The sequence below is a fragment of the Mauremys mutica genome, chromosome 19 (assembly GCF_020497125.1).
Source record: "Mauremys mutica isolate MM-2020 ecotype Southern chromosome 19, ASM2049712v1, whole genome shotgun sequence".
NCBI classification, from domain to species: domain Eukaryota; kingdom Metazoa; phylum Chordata; order Testudines; family Geoemydidae; genus Mauremys; species Mauremys mutica.
The window spans coordinates 18,132,184-18,156,316 of record NC_059090.1 but is presented as its reverse complement, the minus strand read 5'-3'; the positions used below and the strand labels follow the sequence as shown (position 1 = coordinate 18,156,316).

General features: G+C 42.4%; 1 protein-coding gene across 4 annotated transcripts in view; it reads right to left on the bottom strand.

Moving 5' to 3' along the window:
* The window catches only part of MSI2 (musashi RNA binding protein 2), a 386,104-nt gene extending 365,740 nt beyond the window's left edge, over positions 1-20,364 (bottom strand). The window contains exons 1-7 of one of the 4 annotated variants that reach the window (XM_044993537.1): positions 20,318-20,364; positions 14,208-14,290; positions 13,475-13,538; positions 13,120-13,160; positions 12,650-12,731; positions 11,952-12,036; positions 7,935-7,976 (exon numbers count right to left, since the gene is read on the bottom strand). In XM_044993537.1, coding sequence (XP_044849472.1) covers positions 7,935-7,976; positions 11,952-12,036; positions 12,650-12,731; positions 13,120-13,160; positions 13,475-13,538; positions 14,208-14,247 — 354 coding nt within the window. In that variant the 5' untranslated portion in view covers positions 14,248-14,290; positions 20,318-20,364. Of the gene's footprint in view, positions 1-7,934; positions 7,977-11,951; positions 12,037-12,649; positions 12,732-13,119; positions 13,161-13,474; positions 13,539-13,637; positions 13,762-14,207; positions 14,291-20,317 lie in introns of those variants that run through there. The other 3 variants (XM_044993538.1, XM_044993540.1, XM_044993539.1) reach the window with 3 other exon arrangements.
* Between the last annotated feature and the right edge of the window lie 3,769 nt (positions 20,365-24,133).

The following is a 24,133-nucleotide window of genomic DNA, read 5'->3' as shown; positions in this document are numbered from 1 at the left end:
GACCTTAGAGACCTCAGTCAGGCTGGGGCTAGGCATCGTACATACATTAGTAACGTAACAGTCCCTGCCCCAAACAGCTTACATTCTCAAACTCCAATCCCTGCAAACGAGCAAAGCATGTGTCTCATTTCAACCACAGGAACAGCCCCATTGAAGTCAATGGAACTACTCAAGCGATTAAAGAGTGCTGCCTGTCATGCTGACCGCTATTGTTTCCTTAAACTCCCCCATCTGCCTGTATCCATTTCTTGTCTCACACTTAGATTGGAAGCCTTGTGGGGCAGGGACCATCTCTTAGTTCTGTGTTTGTACAGGACTTAGCACAATGGGATGTGTCTGCAGGATTGGAGGCTAAAAGAGAGCCTGGTCAATTATTTAAAAAAATTAAAAGGAGCATCAGATATCACCGTGTACCCCTGCATCAGACTGCCAGTTTTTGCGGTTTTACAACACCACTCCCCACCTCCCCATTTAAATAAATCTCTCTCTCTGGGTGAGACCCACAGAAAACTAATCGCAACTTTACAAGAGAAGTCATAAAACTGACTATACACAAAGTACTGTCAACTGCACAAAGTAATCTTCTAATCCCTGTTCTAGGCTCACCAGTTCAACAAATCCATTTAAGAGTGCTCTTTAAATCCACCCCGATTCAGCAAAGTACTTATGCACGTGCTTAACAGATTTAAATGAGACTTACGCATGTGCTCAATTTCTTTGCTAAATAGGGACAGACTTCTGATTTAGGGCCCTAGCAATCTTAGTAGTTACTTGTAACAACAGCAAGTAAAACATTTTCAGACAGAAGTGTGATTTTCTAAGCTGATGGACTCTGTGTAAGTGTCTTCCCTCCCCGCACTACAAAATCCAGAATACCTTCCTACTTAAAAGCAGTAAAGCTGAAATATAGTAACATCATAAATAAATAAATAAATATTAGGAACTGAAAGGGCATCTAGATATACATTAATTAGGCAGAGAGCTTGTTTTTTTTCCCCTTCAACATATACCTCTATCTTACACATATACTTCATTATGCTTTTTCAATAACTTTCCTCTTTAAAAAAAAAAAAAGTCAAATTCCCCTAATGTCTTGGATTTCACAACATTTGGGAGAAAATCACCGGCGTCGACAGCCAAAAAAAAAAAATCCATTACATTAACTGGCCTGTCACTGGCAGTGACAAATAAATGAATTTGATGGTTATAGATCAGTCATTACTGGATCTACCTCCAGGCTGGAAAAGGCTGAGAACTTTGCAGACACCACGTACTCAATTTGGGGACAGAGTGAAACATGCCGGGGTATTGGCCACTCTGCTCCTCTTCACCTCTCCCTCCTCCGCACCCTGTCCCCAACTCACCGTCACCAAAGGTTGGTGCAGGGAAAAACGTGCCTTGGAAGAAACAATGGGAGGGGGGGAAGATATAGAAAAGGGCAGGAAAGGAATAAGCCCACCAAAAAGGAACCCAATTCAGTCATCTCCAACTGGTTAGCAGCAAGTTAACGTATTTGTGTTCCCTTTGTCATCATCACCGCAACTAGGAGCCCTAGGGATGGACCTCATTGTGTTAGGTGCTGTACAAACAGAATAAAAAGCCAGTCCCTGCTCCCAAGAGCTTGCAATCTAAACAAACACAAAAGACATCCCTAGACAGTGATAACAGGGAGACATCTATTAGACCCAAATTCACAACAGTCTCTGGGTATTATAGACCATTGGAGTGTTTTAACTTGAAAAGAAATTTTTATTTCTCAAAACAAAAAAAGCCACACGCCCAGCTCAAAAACCCTACCCTTGTAAAGCCCAGGATATTTTGCCGAATATAAAGCTGCAACATACATTGCTCGATTACTTTTTCCCTCTGGTTGAATGAATTAAAGAGCGTGGCTGATGCTGCATCCTGGGTGGGTCATTGGCAGCTGAATTTGAACCTGGAACTTCTGGATCTTAAACCGTGAGCCTCAACTGCCAGAGCTAAAAGATCTAGATCCGTCAGGCAAGGCTGTAGCAGGCTCATCTACCACAGTATGTGGCCCAGCTGTCAATAGAGGGAGACAGGGCAAAACACTTGGTGGGCAAGGGCTATGCCAGGGGTGGGAAAACTACAGCCCATGGGTGGGATCCAGCCCACCAGCCGTTTTAATTGGTCCCCTGAGCTCTCAGCTGGGGAGCGAGGTCTGAGGCTTGCCCCACTCAGGCACTCAGCCGGGGAGCAGGGTGAGGGGCAGCTCTCAGAAGCAGCGGCACGGCTTCCCTCCGGCTCCTATGCATAAGGGCAGCCAGAGGGCTCCGCTCTGCATGCTGCCCCTGCCCCAAGTGCTGCCCTCACAGCTCCCATTGGCCGGGAACTGCAGCCAATAGGAGCTTCAGGGGCGGTGCCTGCGGACAGGGCCACATGCAGAGCTGCCTGGCTATGCCTCCATGTAGGAGCTGGAGAAGGGACGTCTGCTTCCGGGAGCCACTTGAGGTAAGCCCCGCCCGGAGCCTGCACCCCTGAGCCTCTCTCTGTGCCCCAACCCTGTGTCTGAGCCCTAATCTCTCTCCTGTCCTCTGAACCCCTCAATCCCAGCCCAGAACATCCTCCTCGACCCCAAACCCTGCAGCCCCAGCCCAGAGCCCGCACCCCCAGCTGGAGCCTGCAACCATTTCCTGCACGCCAACCCCCTGCCCCAGCCCCACCCCAGTGCTCGCACCCCCAGTCGGAGCCCTCTCCCCTCCCCCACAGCCCACTCCTCTGCCCCTCCCACACCCTGAACTCCTAACCGGAACAACCACCAAATGCTTGGCTCTCATAATGCCACTGGAAGGTGAATGCTTTGTAAGAAAACAGACCATCTGGCTTGGATCTGCACAGCTGTCCAAGGGACTTAGACATCTGATTTCCATTAAAATTAAAGGGAAGTAGGCATCCAAACCCCCTAGACAGCTTTGACAATCTAACCTGTATATTTATTCTGGAAGGACTTGCTCCCTCCTTACTGCTTTGCAATAACTATTAAATATATTAGAGTGTAATAATATGATCCAAATGAAAGGGAATTCTGCTTTTCAATCAGAACGGAGGGGCGCGTGTGTTTGATTGCACACGTACGTTCCACATGCCCAGACAGCAATCTGCCTGCTTACTTGGCTAGATGGGAGACTACCTACCCACACAGAACCCTGTGTGCCCATTTGCACATGGAAATTCAAAGCAAGAAATGAGCGGACAATCTGTCCACTGACTAGCATCTGAGGTTGATATAAGGCACTGTCAGGTTACTTTTAATAAAGAAACGTTTACACTCAACGCCCTCTTAAAAGCTTGAAATGAGACATGCTTCCTTGGCGCATCCAGACAAACACACAAAATCCTCTCCAGTCAAAATCTTTTCACTGTTTTGCGACTGCACTGTCATCTGGGATGATGTGTCCAGGTCATGTGTGGATGGCATTATTTAATTTGAAATACAATCCTGAAAATGTAATGACCTCCACTCTGGGTTGACAACAGGTGCAGAACCCAGGATATTCAGCACCAAGAGCGTAGGCCTCTACCATTTGAACTAAAGGAGTAACTCCACTAGCTGGCAGCAACAGTAGGCTTGTCCTTTGTGTAGACCATCTACTGGAGAAAAACATAACACTTTTAGGTCAGCAGGTTACACTCAATAGTGTTTTGATATGTAATCTTCCCTCTGGCGAGTGGTCCGATCTACCCCACCTGCTAGGACTATTCACAACAAGCAGCACTGGACCCTGATATTAAGTGTTTGCACACACACACACAATTTTTTCCTGTTTATGAATAGCACAGGGGACAGAGATTTTATTCGGATAAATAGGCAGTTGGATAACCAAGAGGGCGTCGAACATGCTCTGCCTTTCCATCAGAAACAGCTGGACTTCACTGCTGTCACTATCCATGTGCAGTGACAGCAAGGCAACAGACTCCCTAGCACCCAGGCTCCTCCTGCAGCTGCTCAGCTCGGTGCACGCCCCAGCCCTGGCTCTTGCAGGCAGCCCAGGGAGCACAGAGGCCCTGCTGAAAAGGGAGCTGGGCACCTCAGTGCTGCAGTCCCCAGGGCACTCAGGGGGCCACTGCAGCAGCCAGAGCCCGAAATATGATGCCGAACAGACCAAGAGGTAAGGTGTGGGCAGGGGATGTGCATGCTGGCAACTGGGCAAAGGTATCAGGGAATTGCATGCTGAGAGCTGGTCAAGGTGGCAAACTGGGGGGGCGGGTTCACCAAGGGAATTGTTTTGTGGGCAGGTCTGTCAGGGAACAAGGAAGAGATTCGGATAATGAGGAGGTTGGGATAATCTGGTTTCGATAAAACAGGAACACGTACATCTAAAAAACCCTCAACTGTTAGTGTCCTTATTGTTAACACCGAGAATGGAAGAATTTGGTCTTTTTTCTCCCGTGTACATATTGTTTTCTTTTTTAAAGATTTTCAGGTTAGTAATGCTATAGATGCTCCACTATTGCAACGTTCCTTTCAGAAGCTGGAAGTTAATCAGAATTTTTACCAGGTAACAGCGGCAACTGCAAGATTGTATATGTATATTTCCTCCATCTCAGTATTAGCCATATTCTATAGACTCAACAAGTTTTAAACCCCTGCAGCACAATTTCTTAAACCAATGGTTGCAAGTTGCCCTAGCCTTCACAAGAAGAGTAGGATTACACATTATGGTGTAATCCATTAGAGGCAAATGCCTAGAGACCTGCTAGGTCATTCTACAAAAGAGGGGAAGAATTTTCAGCTGCCACTTCTTGCTTCATCACTGAGGTGTCAAATCCTGAAGACATAGGTAAGGGAGCCCAAAGGAAAGTGTGTTATCACAACCCTGTTTGAAAGACAGCAATTGGCCTTCTCTAAACATTAGTTTGATTGGACCATCACAAGGGGAGGGAAAAAAATAATTTGTAGACACGAAAATAATTTACGTGCAGAAATAAGGTAAGTACGTGAACTGGCAAAGGGTTGCACATAATCCTAATGTTACCATAGTCCATCTCTCTGCTGACAGGACGTAAACAGTAAATTAACTCTTTAAACAGTCCAACATGCCACCTCTGAAGGTTGGCTCGGCAGGTAAAAAGGCCTGAGAGAGGAGTGAGGAAAGTACTGCTACATGCTACTTGTGACTGAGAACGGGGAACATTTCAAGTACCTAGCTTCCACCAATATATTTCGACAACAATCACTTTAGAGTGCAAAAAGCGTCTGTTTAAAAAAAGAATTAATATGATACTAAACATAACAGGAAGATGAACTACTGAGGAAAAATAAAATCACAAAAAGACAGACATTTCATTAATGGCATTAATCTCTATGGACTCAAGCATCAACTAGTTAATTAGATTGAAGTACAGTTGCATTTTAACACTGAACATTTACTGCTCAACTGGGATAGGTGAACTGCTAAATTCTAAAGCCTTAATTCAACAGCTAATTTAAAAAAAACAGGTTTTTATTTGTAAGACATATTAAAGAATATTATGACAGCACCAATATTAAATCTGTTCTTTATTACAACTAATTTACTATGTTTCCTTCCAATTTTAAGCCCTTTTTTAAGAAAAACTAAAAAACAACCTGCTAAACAAAAATTTGAATCCATTATTAAAAAGGTCTGAATAAAAATCAGGATTAGGCGTAGGCAAAATATCAGTGTTTCTCAAACTGGGGTCGCCGCTTGTGTAGGGAAAGCCCCTGGCGGGCCAGGCCGGTTTGTTTACCTGCCCCGTCTGCAGGTCCGTCCAATCGTGGCTCCCACTGGCTGCGGTTCGCCGCTGCAGGCCAACGAGGGCTGCTGGAAGCGGCAGACAGTAAGTCCCTCGGCCCGCACCACTTCCAGCAGCCTCTATTGGCCCGGAGCAGCGAACCACGGCCAGTGGGAGCCGCAATCGGTCGGACCTGCGGAGGGAGCAGGTAAACAAACCGGCCCAGCCCGCCAGGGGCTTTCCCTACACAAGCGGTGACCCCAGTTTGAGAAACACTGCAAAATATGCTTATCTTTCCATACATGGTGGCTTCATGCTAAGAGTGGAAGCCTACATATGTGCCATCATTGGCCCTGTAACTTAAAGATGTTTACGATCAAGAAAAAAGGCTTCTTTTTTTTTTTTAAATCCACTTAGCAAAGATGACCTGATTTTGCATTCAGATCTTTAATGTGGAAGAATATTTTTGGCAACAATAAAAAATTAACTCACTCAGATCCATAATGCTCATTTGTCATTGTTTTGAGAGGAAGTCTTACGGGAAAGTTTATCATCATTACAAGCTTTTGCAAACAATACGGAAAGTACAGACAGCTTTAGTAACAGAAGACAATTAGAAATTGAAAGATGCTTTAAAAAAAAGGTTCAGGGGAAACATATTACGAGGCAAGACTACCTTCATAACTTAATTTCAAGACTAGTTAGGACTTCTGTAGCTTTAAGGAATGCACTATGTGAAACACAACACTACTCCAACAAAATAATCCCAAAGCTATCAAACCCTACTTAACACAAAACTCTTTGCTTAGTACAGAAACAAGCCAGCCCCCTCTTTTGTCACTAATTAACATTAGCTACATCTTAAGAAAGTAAGAGCCCTCAAGGAAAGGTTTAAGTACATTTGTTTAGTTTTAATTTCTGCATGTAGATTTTTTTTTAAATTGCTATTTCTCCTCTTGCTATATGGCCAAAGTTGTTAAATTACAGAGTTTTTTCTGGATGTGTGCTTTATACAGTATATAATGTTATAGCTTCATGCACTATTAAATTGCTTGCTCTCATGAGGAATTATGTACAATAAAAATATTAAGTTCAACTTATTTAGGCAGTCTCTCCCCATCCAGTTTCAACCACTATTCCCTTTTTGCCTGTGTCTACAACTTCCTATTCTCCTCTCCACACACACACACACACACACACACACACACTTCTTAATGAAGGGACAGTACCATAACAGAATACAGAAGCAATCCAGGTTGATTTTAATATATATTAATGTTGTATACCAGTTGAATTAAGTTTTTGCAGTGGAGACAAAGCAAAAAAAAAGAGGAAAGTTAACTGTAGAAACTCTCTTTCAGACTCAGACTTCTAAAGTCAAGTTAACTGATTGCATATTGGAACTTGAAAAACCGTGTTTAGCAAAAGCGGTCGATCAGTTCTAAATATTAAGAACTGTTTCAATTCCACAAACAGGTCCTCCAGCACCAATAGTACCAAGATATATTTCAGAGATAGCATGCAGATGAAAGCTTCTCTGCACATGGCTAAAGTGTCTGTCCCAACATGGAAACTGACCACATTATAACAAAGTATGCCCTAAAAGGAGGTCACTTATCCAATAAGGCTAGTAGGATAAAAAGACTTAAAGCTCTTTGTTCATCTTCTTGCAAAGGCATACCCAATGCCTATAAAAGTTCAGAGCTTCAGACCAATCAAGAACTTGCTACCCATCACTTAATAGTGCCCAAACACATCTCAAAAGTTATACAAAAGAAATCTCGCAAAGCATGAGGGCAGAGATTTATTCCCCACCCATCAAAGTCAAGGAGTTCAAAGTTCAGCCTGAAATGAGCAAGAAACCCTGCACTTAAACCAAACACTCTTCATAAATACTGTAGCAAGATATGGTACAAAATACTGTAACAATTGTAAGTAACGCAGCAATGCTCTCCCATTACGATGAGAAAAAGCTAAGACTCCTTGAGACTGGCACAAATGACTGGGATTCCGTAAGGAGATAGTTAAACTGGAGACATGTAATATCGCACGAAGTAGCTCTCCTGTAGTTTCACAGCCATATGCTGATACCCTTAAGACGCCATGCGCTCCAGCTTTAAAAGCTTTCATTGCCAATTCCCTGTTTGAAACCTGAACTGCCTGGCAACAATGACTCTCTGTGTGCCTAAAATCCTATTATTGATCCTCCTACTTACCTTAGGCTGTGCTCGTCGGGGAAATGCAACTTTAGGGTCAATCTGAGGGAAAAGAAAGGGGAAAATCAACATGTTATTTTTTTTAAACCGTTGAATTATTAATCCCTCATTTCTCAGGCTTAAAATTCAGTACACTGGAGCAACTCAGGAGCTAACAGACTATGGTCAGATTTAGAGTGGGACTGAATTGATCTCGCCTGTAAATGATCTATAGTGAATTCTATACTATAACTTACATGGTACACAAGATGCTCTGTACTACTTTTTGTGCTGGTGCCTCTCCAACAAGAGCTGGGTGTTAAATATTACTGGCATATTCTGTAGATTTGTATAGGGATAGACTCCATTTTGGATCACAATCTTAATCTGCAAGTTTGTTCAAAAAGAAAACAAGAACTCCCCATCCCCCCAAAATAAAAAGATACAAAACACTAATCCAAATGATTTACTTTTAAATTATTAGAACTATCTTGTTAAAACAACTGCAAAGATTACTTTTTATAATTGAATTCCTAACTGATTTGCTTTACAGTTGCCATCAAAGGACACAGGTGGGCAATTAAAAAAAAAAAGAAAAAAAGAAAATCCATGGATGGTCCAAAAAACACGAGTGCTAAACCTAGAAGAAACCACATTCTTAAAAGATTTATGCAGACTTTCTATGAAGGAGCTAACTAAAGTAATCTTAAAGGGAAAGCTAACCGCCACAGAAATGAAAAAAAAAACAACAAAAACAAATAACCACCTTGTTTCATCCCTTGATACCTTATTTTTAGATGCAGGGTTTACTGTCTGTTTGACTTCATAAGTTAAAAAAAAGCATGTCCCCAGTTCTCTGACAATTTTAAAGCAACTTAAAAATGAGACAGCTTTAAATTACAACTGTTTCCTGCCATTCAAGGTGTTAAACACAAAAATACACACCACCAGATTCATGGCTTGTTTTAAACAGAATAATGCTTCAAACTGCTATCTTTAAAGAAAAAAAAAACACTAATGAAAGGTCTATATGCTGTTGAATTTCCTCCTCTTCTTTCAGCAGCATTTGCTCATAAGCACGTCTTTAATAAAAAGTTTTGAAAAATGGATGATTTAAAGGGAAAAACCGTGTGTATAACTGCAGTAACATTTAATAGCTTCCAGTGTTACTTTTTTTTAATATCAAACTTAAATCCTGGCTTTGTTAAAGGATATTTTAAAATAGAAACTATTTTAAGGGAATATTAATTTAAGATTATTTTGTGGATGAGGAGTTGAGGTTTTTTAAACTAATGCTACAAGGAGATGTTGCTTATGGTGATGTCACTGACAGGTAACCCACCAGGTCACTCTATGTATCCGTAGTTTTATTCAGCTAAAACATCAAAATTGTAAATGGTACAATCATTTAATACTCAATTCATAAATTAATTTGTCTGTATTATATAGAAGTGTTTTTTCTTTTTTAACATATACCTGAGAAATGAGTGATTACGTGGCACTTTATTGTTCAAAAAAATATTAAAAAGTCAAATCCTTTATCTAGAAAGCTAACCTTTTTCACAGAGATTATTATCTACAAATATATTCAGCACTGACTAGGTACTTGTCTACCAGGGAAATACAACAGGTGTGGATTTTCCATTGAGATACCTGAAGGCAGAAACAACTATGCACATTTCTGTATCAGCCTCCAAAGTTATATTGTTTGCTTTTAAAAACAAGTTACCAAAAAGAGAAAGATAATTAAATAGACTCCAATCACACCACAATGGCATTATTGTAAAGTTTGGCACTGGCAAAAAGTTGTATCAGACATCAAATTCTGAAGCATAATACTCAGTTTACAGAGGCCAGTTCTCAAAGCAAAGGGGTCTTTACACCACAATGAAAATATCAGGTTCAAATAACTTAATTTTTCTCATTGGAAAACTTTTGATTAAATGTCATTAGCATGTTTAAGGGAACACACAATCAGCATGGCAAATCCGTACCTTTTGCACATCCCTGTCAACTATTGAAACAACCAGCAAAACAAAGCAAAAACTTCTACCAAAAAAAAAATTAGTTAGTTAGATACAACTCTACTTACTGTATCTACAAGTCCTCTAGGAAATGACTATAATACTATTTCTGATATGAATGGACATTACCTAAACAAAGCTTTTAACGTAACTGTAAACAAGAGCGCCGTTTCCATGCCAATACCCAACCGATCTGATCTGCCTCCTGTGCTGAACGTTGAAACAGAGTCAAATGCTATGTTAAACTAAAGAACAGTTACTATCATATGTCTACAAATAAATGGCTGAGTGAGAACTTGGTTGGTTTTACTTTTTGATATACGCTGTTGTTGTCATGGGGGGGTTCTGTTTGTTTAAGTAGAATCAATCACTGCAGCATAATCAAATCTGATGTAAGTTTATTTTTGTCTATTTCTTTGCCCTTCCCCTGCCCACGAGCAAATTAAATACATTCCAGTGATTGAACTGTGATGTAGGGCTAAGGGAAGGAGATAAAAAAAAATCATCAATAATAATTTTGGGGGAGCTTCTAGGTTACTGGGGTTTTTTAAATCAAGTTCAAGAAATTTTGCCTGCCTTATCTTTTATCTAAACTTATTCTTTTTGTTAAAAAAAATTATATTGAATACAGTTGTACAGCAGAAATCTGATGAGAGTTTAATCTCAGAGTTCAGTTGAATCAGTTATCTTGCCATATCTGATTAAACCTAAAATCAAATTATTAAGGAATGTGAAAGCATGAGCTACGTGTTCAGACAAGCCCAGCAGAATTTACTGGGCAAATTAAAACACTACATTCCACCTGCTTCTGTAGGGTTATTTTTTAAAATGTAAGTTTAAAAAAAAAAAAAAGAAAATATCAAGCACTCATGTCGGGTTCAGTTCTTCTGTTCTTTATTTAGCTATATTCATCACAAAATACGTCTTAACAGCACTAAAACGTAATCCCACCAACCATCAATGCTCATGTTGAAAGAAAACATTTAAGATCCAAAACATGTACCGTAAAAGACAGTTACGAATAACAAAAACACTTGACACATTTAGCAGATGTTCTGCCAGGCAGTTAAACCAATAAGATTCTTCCCTTCCCAAAATTCTGTCCCTTTCAGACAGCACTGTACCAAAAGCAATAATGACCTTTACTAGTGTCCTTTTTTCTAAGTTTGCTGAGGCTTATAATTGAAACAAAGTAACAAGCCCCAAACTCCACTTTTTGGCATGGCACTGATAGAAGAATTAAAACCAGGGCCTATCTGCATAAACACTTATGTCCACTGCCAGATCCAATACTGAAAATGCAATATGTGGGGCAAATCATTTCATGTGATAAAAGAATAGCAAAAAAGTAACAAATTGGCTGAATCTCTTGAGCATTTTCCTGCATGATCCACTGGGGACTTATTACAGTGAAAAGCTTTGCAAAAATAATCTATTGTTTGTGCTTCTTCCAAAGAGCCCAAAATGTTTTACTACATAAACCTTTAAGTCTCACAACACCCTCATCCCCCTCCCTCCAAAAAAACCTACTTTGAGAGAAGTGAGATTGGAAGAACTACAGAAATGTGTGTCATTCAAGGGTAAATCATCAACTTCTAGGATAAGATGTAAAAAATAAAGAAAAAAAGTTCCTACCAAGAGTGGCCTCTATTTTACTTATGCACCCTTCCTCTACTCCCTTCTCCCCCCCCAAAAAAGAGTTAGTTTTTTACTCTATGATATTGTTAATTTCACTGTGAGGCTGGAAGATCATAATCTGCATTTGTAGTTATGGTAAACAAAAGTGTTTTTTTTTAAAGTGACAGCTTTTCAAAGTTAAAAAAGTGAAATCTGAAAAATGATCAGAAGGAACATCTAGCTCAGGGACAGTTTTATGCTGAGTTTAAACAAAAAACAAAACCTGCACCTCCAGCAAACCAAACAAAAAGGACACTGTCCCTTTAAATAAGCCTGTCACAGTCATAACATTGCAGGAAATAAAGGACACATTAAAACAACAACACACATCACATACCGTCTTGGAATCTAATTCATGATGGGGCTGAGCTAATACTTTATCTACACTTGCCGGATCAGCAAACGTAACGAAACCGAAGCCTCTGAAATGAGACAAAGAACAAGGTGGGGGGGAGGGAACATAAGAGCTAGACCAAAAAAAAAAAAAAAGCCTAATAAAAATAAAAATAAAGAACAGTTTCTTCCTTTCCCCATCTGCCCACTCCCCCTGAAAACCACCTCAGGTTCAGGAGGGAGGAGATAATCTAGGTCTCTCCAATCCCACCTCCTCTTCACCTTTGTTTTAGACTGGAGCACACAGAACTGGGGTGTTGTGATCACCGTCTTAGAGAGAGGGGGGGGGGAAACCAAAGATACTTTAAAAAAAAAAAACAAATACAACTGTCTGCAAAGTACACAGCAAAAATAGGGGTGTGTGTGTTCTATTCGGAGTACTCCATCATTAATCAAAAGATGAAAGGGCAATTAAAATGACAGTGCAAAAAAGGGGGAAAAAGCATATAAACAGGTCACAATCAATAGTCTTCAGCATTTTGTTTAGGGGATGGGAAAGTTTATAAAAAAATCATTTTCAACTAAAAAGGTATAGACACATTCCTAGGTACTTTTGCACAGACAATACACACACACACACACACACAACTTTAAAACTTTGATTGTAAAACAAATTAAATTAAAAAGAGGAGGAGGATTTACCTGGAACGTTTTGTGGTAGGGTCCCTCATGACCATACATTCTCTAATTTCTCCAAATTTGCTAAAATAGTCTCTAAGGCTATCTGTAGAGAGAGAAGGCAAGAGAGAGGGAGAAAGAGAGAGGGAGGGGGGAGAAGAGAAATAAAAGCAAATGCAATTGTGATCACTCCAGGAGTTTTAATTTGTGGTGGGATGGATGGATGGGGGGGGGGGGTTGCGTTTCTTTTTAAAGGCGCGCGCGCACACACAATTTAAGGTCGAATAGAGGACTCGACAAAGGCTTTGCTATTTGGGGGAAAAAAATACAGATCTACAACCTTGCTCAGGAGAAGTGTGTGTGTTGTGGGGGGGGGGAGGGACCCCAACGGGGAGAGGTAACTGGACTGGGATAACAAAGAGCCATCAAGCCGCCAGGGGTGAGGGTGGTGGGCCCCCCCCACACACACACACACGGGCCCCCCTGTCCCTTACCTGGTGAGGTTTGCCAGCTCAGGCCTCCAATAAACATTTTACTGGAAGAAGAAGAAAACAGAACAGAGTTAAGCACAGATGTCAGATCGGCCATTTTGACGTGTAACTTACAAAAGCTGAAAGGAAGAGAGAGAGTGAGGGAGCGCGCCGGGGGGAAGAGAGGAGGTGGGGAAGAAGGGAGGAGAGGAGGGGTGAGGGAGGGGGGGCAGTTCAGTGCCACCCACCCAAGGTGAGCAACTCAGGGACAGGGGGGGGGCACCGGCACGGCTCTGCCTTCGGGGCTCTCTCCGATCCCCCCCCCGGCCAAGGAAAGCCGATCAAGTGGGAATGGGGGGCAGGGGGGAGGTAAACTCACCCAGGGTCGTGTTGGGAGTCGTTTGGGCTTCCAGAGGTAGCTTGGCTCCCATCTGCCTCCATGTCTGCAAAAACCCACAGTGATCCTGAGCAGCGCAGAGCGAAAGCCCCTGAAGAAACCCCCACCACCCTCCCCCCCCTTTTTTTTTTTCTTCTTCTCCTACCAGAGAATATTACTGGAGAGAGGAGCCGGGGAAGCAGCCAGATCCGTCACACGTGGGATCAGCTTAGCTCAGCTCCTTCCCTCCCCCCCCCATCTACCATCCTCTCCTCCCTCCATCTCCTGCTCCCTCCTCCGAACGCACGTGGGGCGGAGTTCCAGAACGTAATGTAACCCATTCGGAGGACGTCATCAGTCTCAGCACTGCCCCCTCCCCACTGCTCACCCACTCTTTGGCCGTGACCTGGATCCTTCAGCTGCCTCTTCGCAGGGCTGGAGGGAAGGCTGCTAACCTCGCTCGGCTGTAGGCATGGTCCATCTATGCCTGGGAGCCCGGCTGCCTGCAAAGGGGGAGGAAGGGAAATACAGGAGGAGCAGCTGCTCATCCTCTTGGAGTCTATCATACATAAGAACAACCTTGCAGCTAAAGCAACCTGTCCTGGAGCCTTTGCTAAAATCAGAGTGACACCCCCCCCAAAAAACATGATGCAAGGGTGTCCAGTTTGAGACATTTTAAAAGAAGGGGATAGTCCACACACACCCAAATGACAAATAAGATCTATAAATAACTTACTGTAACAAGATCTTCCAAAGCAAGTGTCCTGTCTTTGCATCAGTTCATGCAGCACCTAGCACAATGGGTCCGGATTCTGACAGCTCATGAAATAGAAACAACACATCATCATCATCATCACTTTAAATTACTCCCCGAAGGCCTAATGCTGGAGTCTGTTCTCAGTCGAAATCTCCATCTGCTACAGTGTCAGTTTTGCTTGTGGCTGCAAGATCAGACCCCCCCAAAATGAGGGAGGAGACATGGATATGCGGGCTTTCTGCTCTTCCCAGCATCACCCTTTCTATTCTCTCCTTTAACGAATTTTACTGGGCTGAAGGAAATAATTGGGTGAGGAGGGGGACAGTTCACTTAAAAAGAAAAAAAAGTTTGTGACATGTTAAAATAAATTAGATTTAATTGTCAAGTGAGAAGATGTGAATCAGAACACGTAGTGCCGAACATGTGTATGCAACCTACGGCCCCAGTCTGTTCACGGTACCAACGTTAAGCACATGCGTGTTTGCAGAATCAGGGTCTTCCTGTTAAATACACACACACACACACGCAAAGCTAGTTTCTAACTTCTTTAAAGCAGGACTCTGCATGGAATTCACAAATCCAAAGGAAGCATCATCCAGTGATTAAATCACAAGGCTGGAGGTCTGGGTTCTTTTCCCTAGTCTGCCACTGTCTCACTGCATGACCTTGGGCAAGCTATTTGACCTCTCTGTGCTCAGCTTCCTACCCAGAAGATGGGGATAATGACAACTACCTCAAAAGGTATCCTGTGCACCCTAATTCAGATCTTTACTCAGGCAAACCCACTTGTGAACCATTGTGCCCAGATGTTACACAATGTGTTTGTAAAGCACTTTGACAAACTCAGATGGAAAATGCTCTAGAAATGCCAACTATTATCATAATTATATAAGGTTAAAGCAATCAGTTCCACCTAAAGTGAGAACAGTGTAGAATGAATGCAGGCTGTGTGCATCCGATGAAGTGAGTATTCACCCATGAAAGCTCATGCTCCAATACGTCTGTTAGTCTATAAGGTGCCCCAGGACTCTTTGCTGCTTTTACAGATCCAGACTAACATGGCTCCCCCTCTGATACTTGACATTGATTTTGGGCACAGCATAACTGAGGATCCCAAAATCAGAAGACACCTGTGTTTGAAAATATACACCTGTGAGTAGTCAAATTTTTAGATGTTTTGTTAGCAATTATTTAGGAACTATTTTTAAAAATATGCATAATGTTTCTACCGAGTTTCACCTAGGGGTACTTGAGATGCTTTCTCACTGAAGAAACAGAAGCCCTGAGCCTGCAAAGACACATGAATATGCTTCACTTTACACGTTGTGAATAGTCTTTTTGACTCACTGTGTGTGTTTATTTAAGCATGAGCCTTTGCAGTATCAGGACCCAAAACTCACACTGATAGTGTTTCTTTAATACAGCAATCTTTGTATTGTGATACTGACTCCTTTAAAAACAAACAAACAAAAAACTTCTAATACAACAGCCTTTATATGGTACAATACGTCCTGAATTTTGTACAATATAAATTCTTTCTTAAAATATATTTGTACCACTGTTTTTCTGCTCCCCTGCTGATATTTATATGGGTCTTTACAGCAAGGGAAAATGGGGGGAGGAAGGGCTGACAGGAACAACTTCAAGTTGCCATTGTGTGAGATAGGAATTGAAATGGACTATCAGCAAAACAAAGAAACTGACAAACACAGAGTTGTCAAATGCACAAAGTAAAGCGGAGGCGGGGAGGAAAGGGGGAGCAATAGAGGAAATATCCTTTTTCTCTCTAAGCCTCTTTCAGATTTTAGATATTCTTCATAATAATCACAGGGAAATTACCAGACAGAAACATGACTCTCAAGATGACATTGCCCCTTAAATCTTTTTTTACCATGATGCAAAATTTTAAAGGGACACTGTCTGTCAAGATAAAAATCCTGGGACAAATTCTGCGCTCAGACATAAGTGACTCTAATGAAGCCAGTCATAACGAAGAAAATAATTTGGACTCATGTATTTTAAAAGTATCTTACCTGTGTTACCAGTAATATCATAGAGAATCAAAAGTCAAATTATTTGTAAAATATAGTGTACATCTGAGCTGCTTGTTTTACTCAGCTTGGGTGATTTAAGTAGACGGGTCAGTTTCACTCTGTCAATAGTAATTTTTTCTGTCTGGTTCTCCTGCACTGGCACAGCACTTTTGTATTTAGGTTTCCAGCTAAAACATGTCTAATGGTTAAGCAAGCCCCTATTTCCTTTGAAGGGAACAGGAGCAAGGAGTGTTTTTCATCTTCAAAGTGCTTTACAAACTCTAAAAGCTAGAATGTCTGGTAGGTGGGGAAAAACTATGTAGGGGACAGAAAAGTATCCTGGTATTTCTACTGTATTGTCTCATCAGTTGCGGGTTTTGTCCCACATGGGACTGGCAGAGGGGTAGGTGCACTAAGGCCAGGGAGTTGAGGAGTTATGACTCTGCTCTGTGGTTTTGTTGTGAGCCAGGGGACACACTGTAGGCTGAGTGGTGGCACTTCTCTCTCCACAATTGAATGATCACTTTATTTTAGAGACCAAATTGCCCATGTCCACCGGTTCACTTACTAGTCTTACTCAAAACACCATCCTCTGATGTTAGTGACCTCGAAAAATCACTGTTCAGTGAGGAAGCCTGGTTTATGCTGGATAGAAAATTGAGCCAGAAGTTAGAAAATCTGAGTTCTCCTCCCAGCTCTGCTCCATAGCCCCAGGCAAGATCACGTTGCCTCTCTGTGCCTCAGCTAACCGCCATGGTCAAATGCAGATGTTGATATGTACCCTCCTTTGTAAAACACTAAAGAGCTACAATGAAAAGTGCTAGCTAAGAGCCATCCTCCCTTTTCTAAGCAAGCCAAAGCCAATCTCCAGTACCACCTGGCAGCTGCCTGGCTCCCTGTCAGTCAGGGTTCTCACCAGGGCATGGTACAGTGACACCACTTGTTTCTCTGGTACCTGAATGCTATAGATGAGGGACAAATACATCCAAACTCTTTGGACCGCTCAGAGGCATTTGAAACCACTGTTCTAAGAAAAGGGGGCAGTGAATGGAAATGCCCTGAAAGGGTTCGATATCCCCTCTTTGACTGAACCTGAAGGGTTGTTCCCAGCAACCGTCCTTCCATCTCCAGACATTCCTCAGCTAGAGTCCCAGAAGGCTCATGTTGTTCATTGTCTCTATAGACAGCCATACCCAAGCCACACCCAAACTGCTCATGGTGACAAGTCCAAATTCTTAACCAGTTCATATGGTAGCCAGGTATCAAATAAAGGAAGATATTTTCAAAGACTAGGTATGAAATTCCCACTGAAAGTCAATGGGATTTGGGCACCTGAATCTGCCCCTAAACTGCCTGTCTCATTATCTGAAGTGTAATCCACGTCAGTTACAAAATAATAGTCTCCCAGTTTCCCTTTGTGCATACAATTTTGCATAATTTCTTCATGATGTTGCTGCATCCTCAGACGAAGCCACAGACATTTGTATTTCCAATATCACCAAACATTATTACAACCGTCACGTTAATTTCCTGTCTGTTTGCAGGAGGCTTTTTTTTTTTCTCAGTTACAGGGCTCAACACAGGGGTAATGGGCTGAAATTCTAAGGCCTGTGTTATACAAGAAGTCAGAATCGATGATCAGATGGTCCCTTCTGGCCTTAAAATCTATGAATCCATAATTTTTTCCTCTCTCCCCTCTTGCTCTTGTGGCTGGGTCTACACACATTTTTAGAGTTAGTAGAACACCCGTAAGGAGTATGATTTTTACACTTTCATAATTATATCAGTACAACCCTGTTCACGTTAAGAGTTGAATCAGTATAAAAGTGCCTTATTTTAGTATATAGCTTATTCTCCTTCCCACATGGGAATAGCTATTACATTGACATAATCACCTTTAGAGCAGTATAACTGTGTCCACACTTGGGAGTTGCACTGCTTTAAGTATTCCATTATGGTGAAAGTGATACAACTTGTGTGTGTAGCCCAGGCCTAAGATGATAAAATGTCTAGATAAGGAAATCACTGACATGGACACAGGGTTCTATTCTGCATTACATAGTCAAGCAAAACTCCCACTGACGTTAAAGAATTGCAATACAATGCTAGCTAGGAAAACTGCAGGACTGGGACTGTAGTGCCACCGAGACAAATTCTGCCCATATATACACCACATTAAAGCTCAAATCATTCTACAAAAGTGAATGGTGTTACTCCAGATTTACACCTGTGTAAATTGGAGCAGAACCTGCTTCTGTGTGTACAAAATGAGTAGCTTACATACCCAGAGGGTGGAAGACAGGGAGATCGCAGCAGGGACAGCAACTATAAGGAGGGTGTTAGATAAGTCATCCCTCGCCTCTATTTTAGGTTATACCCATACCACTCCCAACATTCCTGGGAACAAATTCAGCACTGCAGTGATACGGTGCATATCAACTACAAATGCAAATTCAAAGGGTTCAATTTGGTTCCCACAGAATACCAGTCCAGTACCAGTTACACCTATTTTCCACACCACATTGGTGCAGGTGACTCCTCTGTGCCTCTTGTACCCATTTCCTGACGGGGTTTCACCCTGGATGTGTAAGTTACATCACTACTTACATCACCACTCACTTTGCCAAATTTTGTCCTGCCCTATGGCCTTTCACAAAACACACTGACATCAGCCAGAGAAGAATTTGGCCCAGAGGGTGATGAACGAATGTGTGTGTATGAAGACCACTGCCCTCTACTGGACGTACTCATGTGCGCACTGGTGACCTGTACTGGCTGAGCTAATCAAGCTGCTCCTTTGCTCAGCTGATGAGTCCTAAACTGCTACAGCTGACAGGCATATTAGCTCTAATCCTCATATTGGATGTACATGGTGAGGTGGCAGCCATGGTGCTTGTATGTATGCAGCCCGGGGTTGCTGTAACAGCACTTATGACAGTGGCTACGACAGAATGGATTAACTCACCCAAGAGAAGAAGGAAAAGCTAGATAAATCGCATATTGAAAGACTGAATTCAAAGAAGCCATAAATGTGGGTGTCCATGCAACTATGTAAACACTAAACCGAGCCCTGTAATAATAGAGAGAGTTCAATGGGGAGTCGACTGTAACACACGGCTAATGAAGAAATTTAGACTAGAAATTGGATGGGGATGGAGGAAATGCAATATTTGAATAAACAAGTAAAAACATCCCCCCAGCTGGGGAAAAAGGAAGATGCCTCCTCCTCCTATATTCAGAACAAGATACAGTGCAAACAAATATAGAAAGGTTAAAAACAAACTTCACACAATTCATCCTAATGCTTATTCTTCTTTAATTGACAGCATGCAATGGTAATAGCACTAGCCAGGGTCATGGGAGACCAAAGTTTAATTCCCTGCTCTGCCACAGAGTGCTTATTTGTCCTTGGGCAGGTCACTTAACCTATCTGTGCCTCAGTTCCTAATCCAATAGCTGGAAACTAAAACCAGAAAAATTTTAATTGGAAATAAGGAAAAAAATTAATATTGAGGGGTGATTAGCCATGGACCAAGCTACCAAAGGAAGTGGTGGATTCTCCATCACTTGATACCTTCAAGTCAAGACTGGATACCTTTCTTGATAGCTCAACACGGGCTCATTGGGTGAAATGTAATGGCCTGTGATATATTACTGAAGGTCAAACTAGATTCTTGGGCTCCCTTGCGGCTTTAAAATCTATTAATTTGTGACAGCCCCACATGAGGTTAGAAAGCAAAGAGGATGGTGGTGTTTTACATGGGGATAAATGACTACATAAGGTGCTGGACAAGGGAGACTCAGATCCCCAATGTACCTGAAAGGCAGAATAAATGGCCTCTGAGGTATAAAAGATGTTTGCCTCCTGCAAGACCACAGCCACTTACCCCCTGGCAGGTGTATTTTAAAGCAAACTCTTATCTCCTTAATTTGGAACGTTAAAATGCACAACACTGGGCCAGGATTCTTCCCAGTCCCAAAGCACGTGCTGCCATGCCCAGTCTCTTGGGAAGAGGTTTATTTTCTTAACAGAAAAACAGTTAACTCCATCCTTACTTTCAGGTTTCTGCTCTCCCCTCTCAGGGGCCTCTGGCAGGTTCCCAGTTCTGACCAGCTCTGTTCCCTCTCTGTCTCGCTAGGCACCCTTGCTCCAGAGAACCCACCACAGGAGTTAGCTCCACTCCAGTAAAGCTTTCCCACCCCAGGGCACAGCCTCTCTCACTAAACTCCTCCTCCCACCACCCACTAGCAGACCTTCACAGGACCAGCCCTCTTTAATTGGCTAGAGTGGACACACCTACTCTGGTTCAGGGCTGAGTCTATCCAGAGGGCCCAGCTACCATGTGATACTGTGTCTCAATGCTGTTACATACCAGCGAAATTAACATGTCTGTTTTATCTACCCAACACACTATATTCAATATGGCTTTTTTCCCATCACTGGATCTGTGTTTGGTTGATTAGTTATTCATGTTTAATCTGAGACGACAAGTGCTGTAGTTCAGAGGAATGATTGTGTACGGTTTAAAAACTTTGTTGTTTATTTGTTGTTCGTTCTTGGGTGGTTTTTTGTTTTTAATGGGGGAAAACAACAGAGCAGTAAAATGTTCGGATTATTTTCAGACGTTACGAGCTTCTCTGCTCTCCAGGTTGCAGTCAAGGTGCACCAACATCTCTCTGCCTTAGCGACACCGGATCTGGGTGTACAGAGCCGGGCAGGAGGAAGCATTTAGAGCAGGAGTCAGGACTTCTGGGTTTTATTCCTAAATCTTCCATTGACTTGCTGCATGACCGTAAAAAAGCCACTTCACCTCTCTGCACCTCCATGTCCCAGATAGGGAGAACATACTCATCTACCTCACAGGGATGTTTTGAGGGTTGTTAATTGATTAAGATCCTACAGGCCTTATAACTTACACAACTGCTCTTACAGACTATTTAAACACAGTTGTGGCCCAGAGCGGTTCTAAGAGCCTTTGGTCAGCCAGCGCTGAGGAGGCTAACCCGTGTTATGAGCGGGTTCAAATGAGAGGAGATCTAACCTGTGCCAGAACACTTGGATCCCTGTTCTCCAACCATCCTGTGTTAGAATCGGTTTCATCACAGCTACATTTAAGCTCTACTTCTGCGCAGTTCAGTTGTAAAGCCCGTATGGAAAGGCCCACTCTGATACCAATAGTTATAGTGCAGGGGCATAGGCAGGAATTTAAATTTGACCACTTTTCAAGGGGCACGTTCTGTGCTCCGCCGCTTGCTCCACCCCCATCGCAGCCCCGGGGCTGGAGGAGTTCTGTGCCCCCAATGATTATTGGGGGGGAGGTCATGCCCCCCCCCGCTTGTGCACACCCCTGGTATAGCATTATAATGTTGTTACATGTGAATACAGTACAGAGGATTAATCACGCTTGTCCTACAGTTCGCACAAGACTGGAAAGAAATGTTACATATCTGAAGGAATGAGGCAAGATCATGTTATCTAAACCCCCCAACTTTTAATGTAGCCACAGCCCCCTCCCACAGCAGCACCTGCCTCCCCTGGAGCGAGGCAGCACCCCCCACTGCAATGACACTTTGTTTCACAGTCCAATCCCCCGGCCTCCTCTCTCAAACCGCACCCTCCCTGCAACCCAGCTAATGGCGAGAGGGTTGCCTCTTTAGCAACGTGTTTTGTTCTCATCTCCATGGACTTTTAATGTTCAGGTTAAAAAAAAAAAAAATCAGACGTCACAATGGACTTCAGGAAAAAAATCTAACAAACTGCGGAGTTGGGACGCCTGCTCAATGGTCATATTCTCCCTAGTTACCCTAAGACAAAAGCTGGAGCATTGAATCCAATGACGAGGAAAGTTCCTGCCGTTGACGCAACCCAAACCCTGCATCTGAGCAGGGCTGAACTTTGGGAAAATTTATACCTGAGTATCTATTACATATCTCTCATCACCTCGTTATCTGAGCCCCTCGCTGTCTTTGATGGATTTTAGCCTCACACATCCCTGTGAGCCCTGGAAGAGTCAGCCCCATTTTATAGAGAGGGAACCGAGACACAGACTAGATTAAGGGTAAAATCCATAAAAGCACCCAAGTGACCTAGGAGCCAAAGTCCCATTGGCAGGCAATGGCTCCTAAATGCTTCAATCATTTTTGAAAGTGGGACTTAGGTGCTCCTGAAAATGTTGCCCTAAGTGACTTGCCCAAGGTCACACACAAAGTCTGTAGCTGAGCTGGGAACAGCTCCCAAGACTCCTGAGTTCTAGTTCAGTGCCCTATCCACTAGATCAGGGGTCAGCAACCTTTCAGAAGTGGGGTGCTGAGTCTTCATTTATTCACTCTCATTTAAGGTTTCGCATGCCAGTAATAAATGTTAACTTTTTTAGAAGGTCTCTTTCTATAAGTCTATAATATATAAGTAAACTATTGTTGTATGCAAAGTAAATAAGATTTTAAAATGTTTAAGAAGCTTCATTTAAAATTAAATTAAAATGCAGAGCCCCCCGGACCGGTGGCCAGGACCGCGCAGTGTGAGTGCCACTGAAAATCAACTCCTGTGCCACCTTCGGCACGCATGTCATAGGTTGCCTACCCCTGCACTAGATCATCCTATTGTATCCACAGCCACATCTGCTGTTTGCTGTTCAAACGAATCTAACTGTAACTGCCTGGAGAGTGAGACTTCGTCTTTCTGGTGCAAGAGTCATAAAGAAATCTGCATTTATGTTTTGTATGCTGTATAAATTCAACATTGTAATAAAAAGAGGTCTAAATCTTTACTGAATAATTCATTTTCGTGCATAAGAAAGAAATAATGACTTCCATTATGTTCCATCTCTCACTTAGTAAGTTCTTGAGATTGATTGGCTGGTGGCTTTCAGAAATCCCTGATCACCAACACTGAGCTGTGGACTGGTTTGCCTGTTCTCAACTGCAGTTTCACCCCACAAATATTATTTAGCTAGCATCAATGAGGAACAACAGATCGAGGAGCTCCAGAGAAATCAAAGCTCTTTTAAAACAAGCAGTTTATTATTCTGAACAATTGGACTTGTTGATGGAGCACCTTTGGTGTCACCAGCAGTGTTTACTATCTGCCTAAGCACAGCATGAGATGAGCTCTGCCAAGTGTTTCACAGCAGATGCAGTATTCAGAGTGTCATGGTCCGGGGCAGTGGTTATAGAGCCCTTGATGATGGTTTGTAGAGAGTTGTCTGGTTGCATGGGGCAAGAATTTCAAAACTGCTCAGGACTAGAATTTCAAGTGCTCAGCACCCATCAGTGAAAGTATGGGCAGATTTTCAAAAGAGCTAAGCGTTCAATGTGCACTTAATGCATTGGTCTCTTCTGAATATCTCAACCCAATTGTGGGTCCTGAGCACTTTTCAAAATCTTCCCAGGTTGCTGGTTCTTGTCCTTATTTCCAGCTGCTAAATCACATTAAAAGACATTACAAGTACGGTCAATTCTAATTCCAATGGGATTTACAGCAACATAGCTGAGAGCAGAATCTGGCCCTAATTGAGTTGGGACGATTGTATATCCAGCTTTCCCATGTGAATTTGAAAAGAACTCCCTGGATTTGGTAGCAGATAACAAGGAGGTAATTGCAGAATATACAGACTAGATCCATAGGTGTAATAAATTGACATAGAGCCATGGACTTCAATGGAGCTACACTGACTGACATTTGCTGAGGATCTGGCCCTGTGTTTTTTTTATTTGAACATTGAAGTTTGTCCTAATAGAAGGTTTGAGATCATCTGTGTTGGAAGATTTCAGAATATGCCTAATGGATACTTTATCTTGACCTTATTAAAAGTCAGAATTTTTGTTCTAATTGAGAAAACAGCACTTTCAACTGTTTCAAAAAGAAGTCTAAAA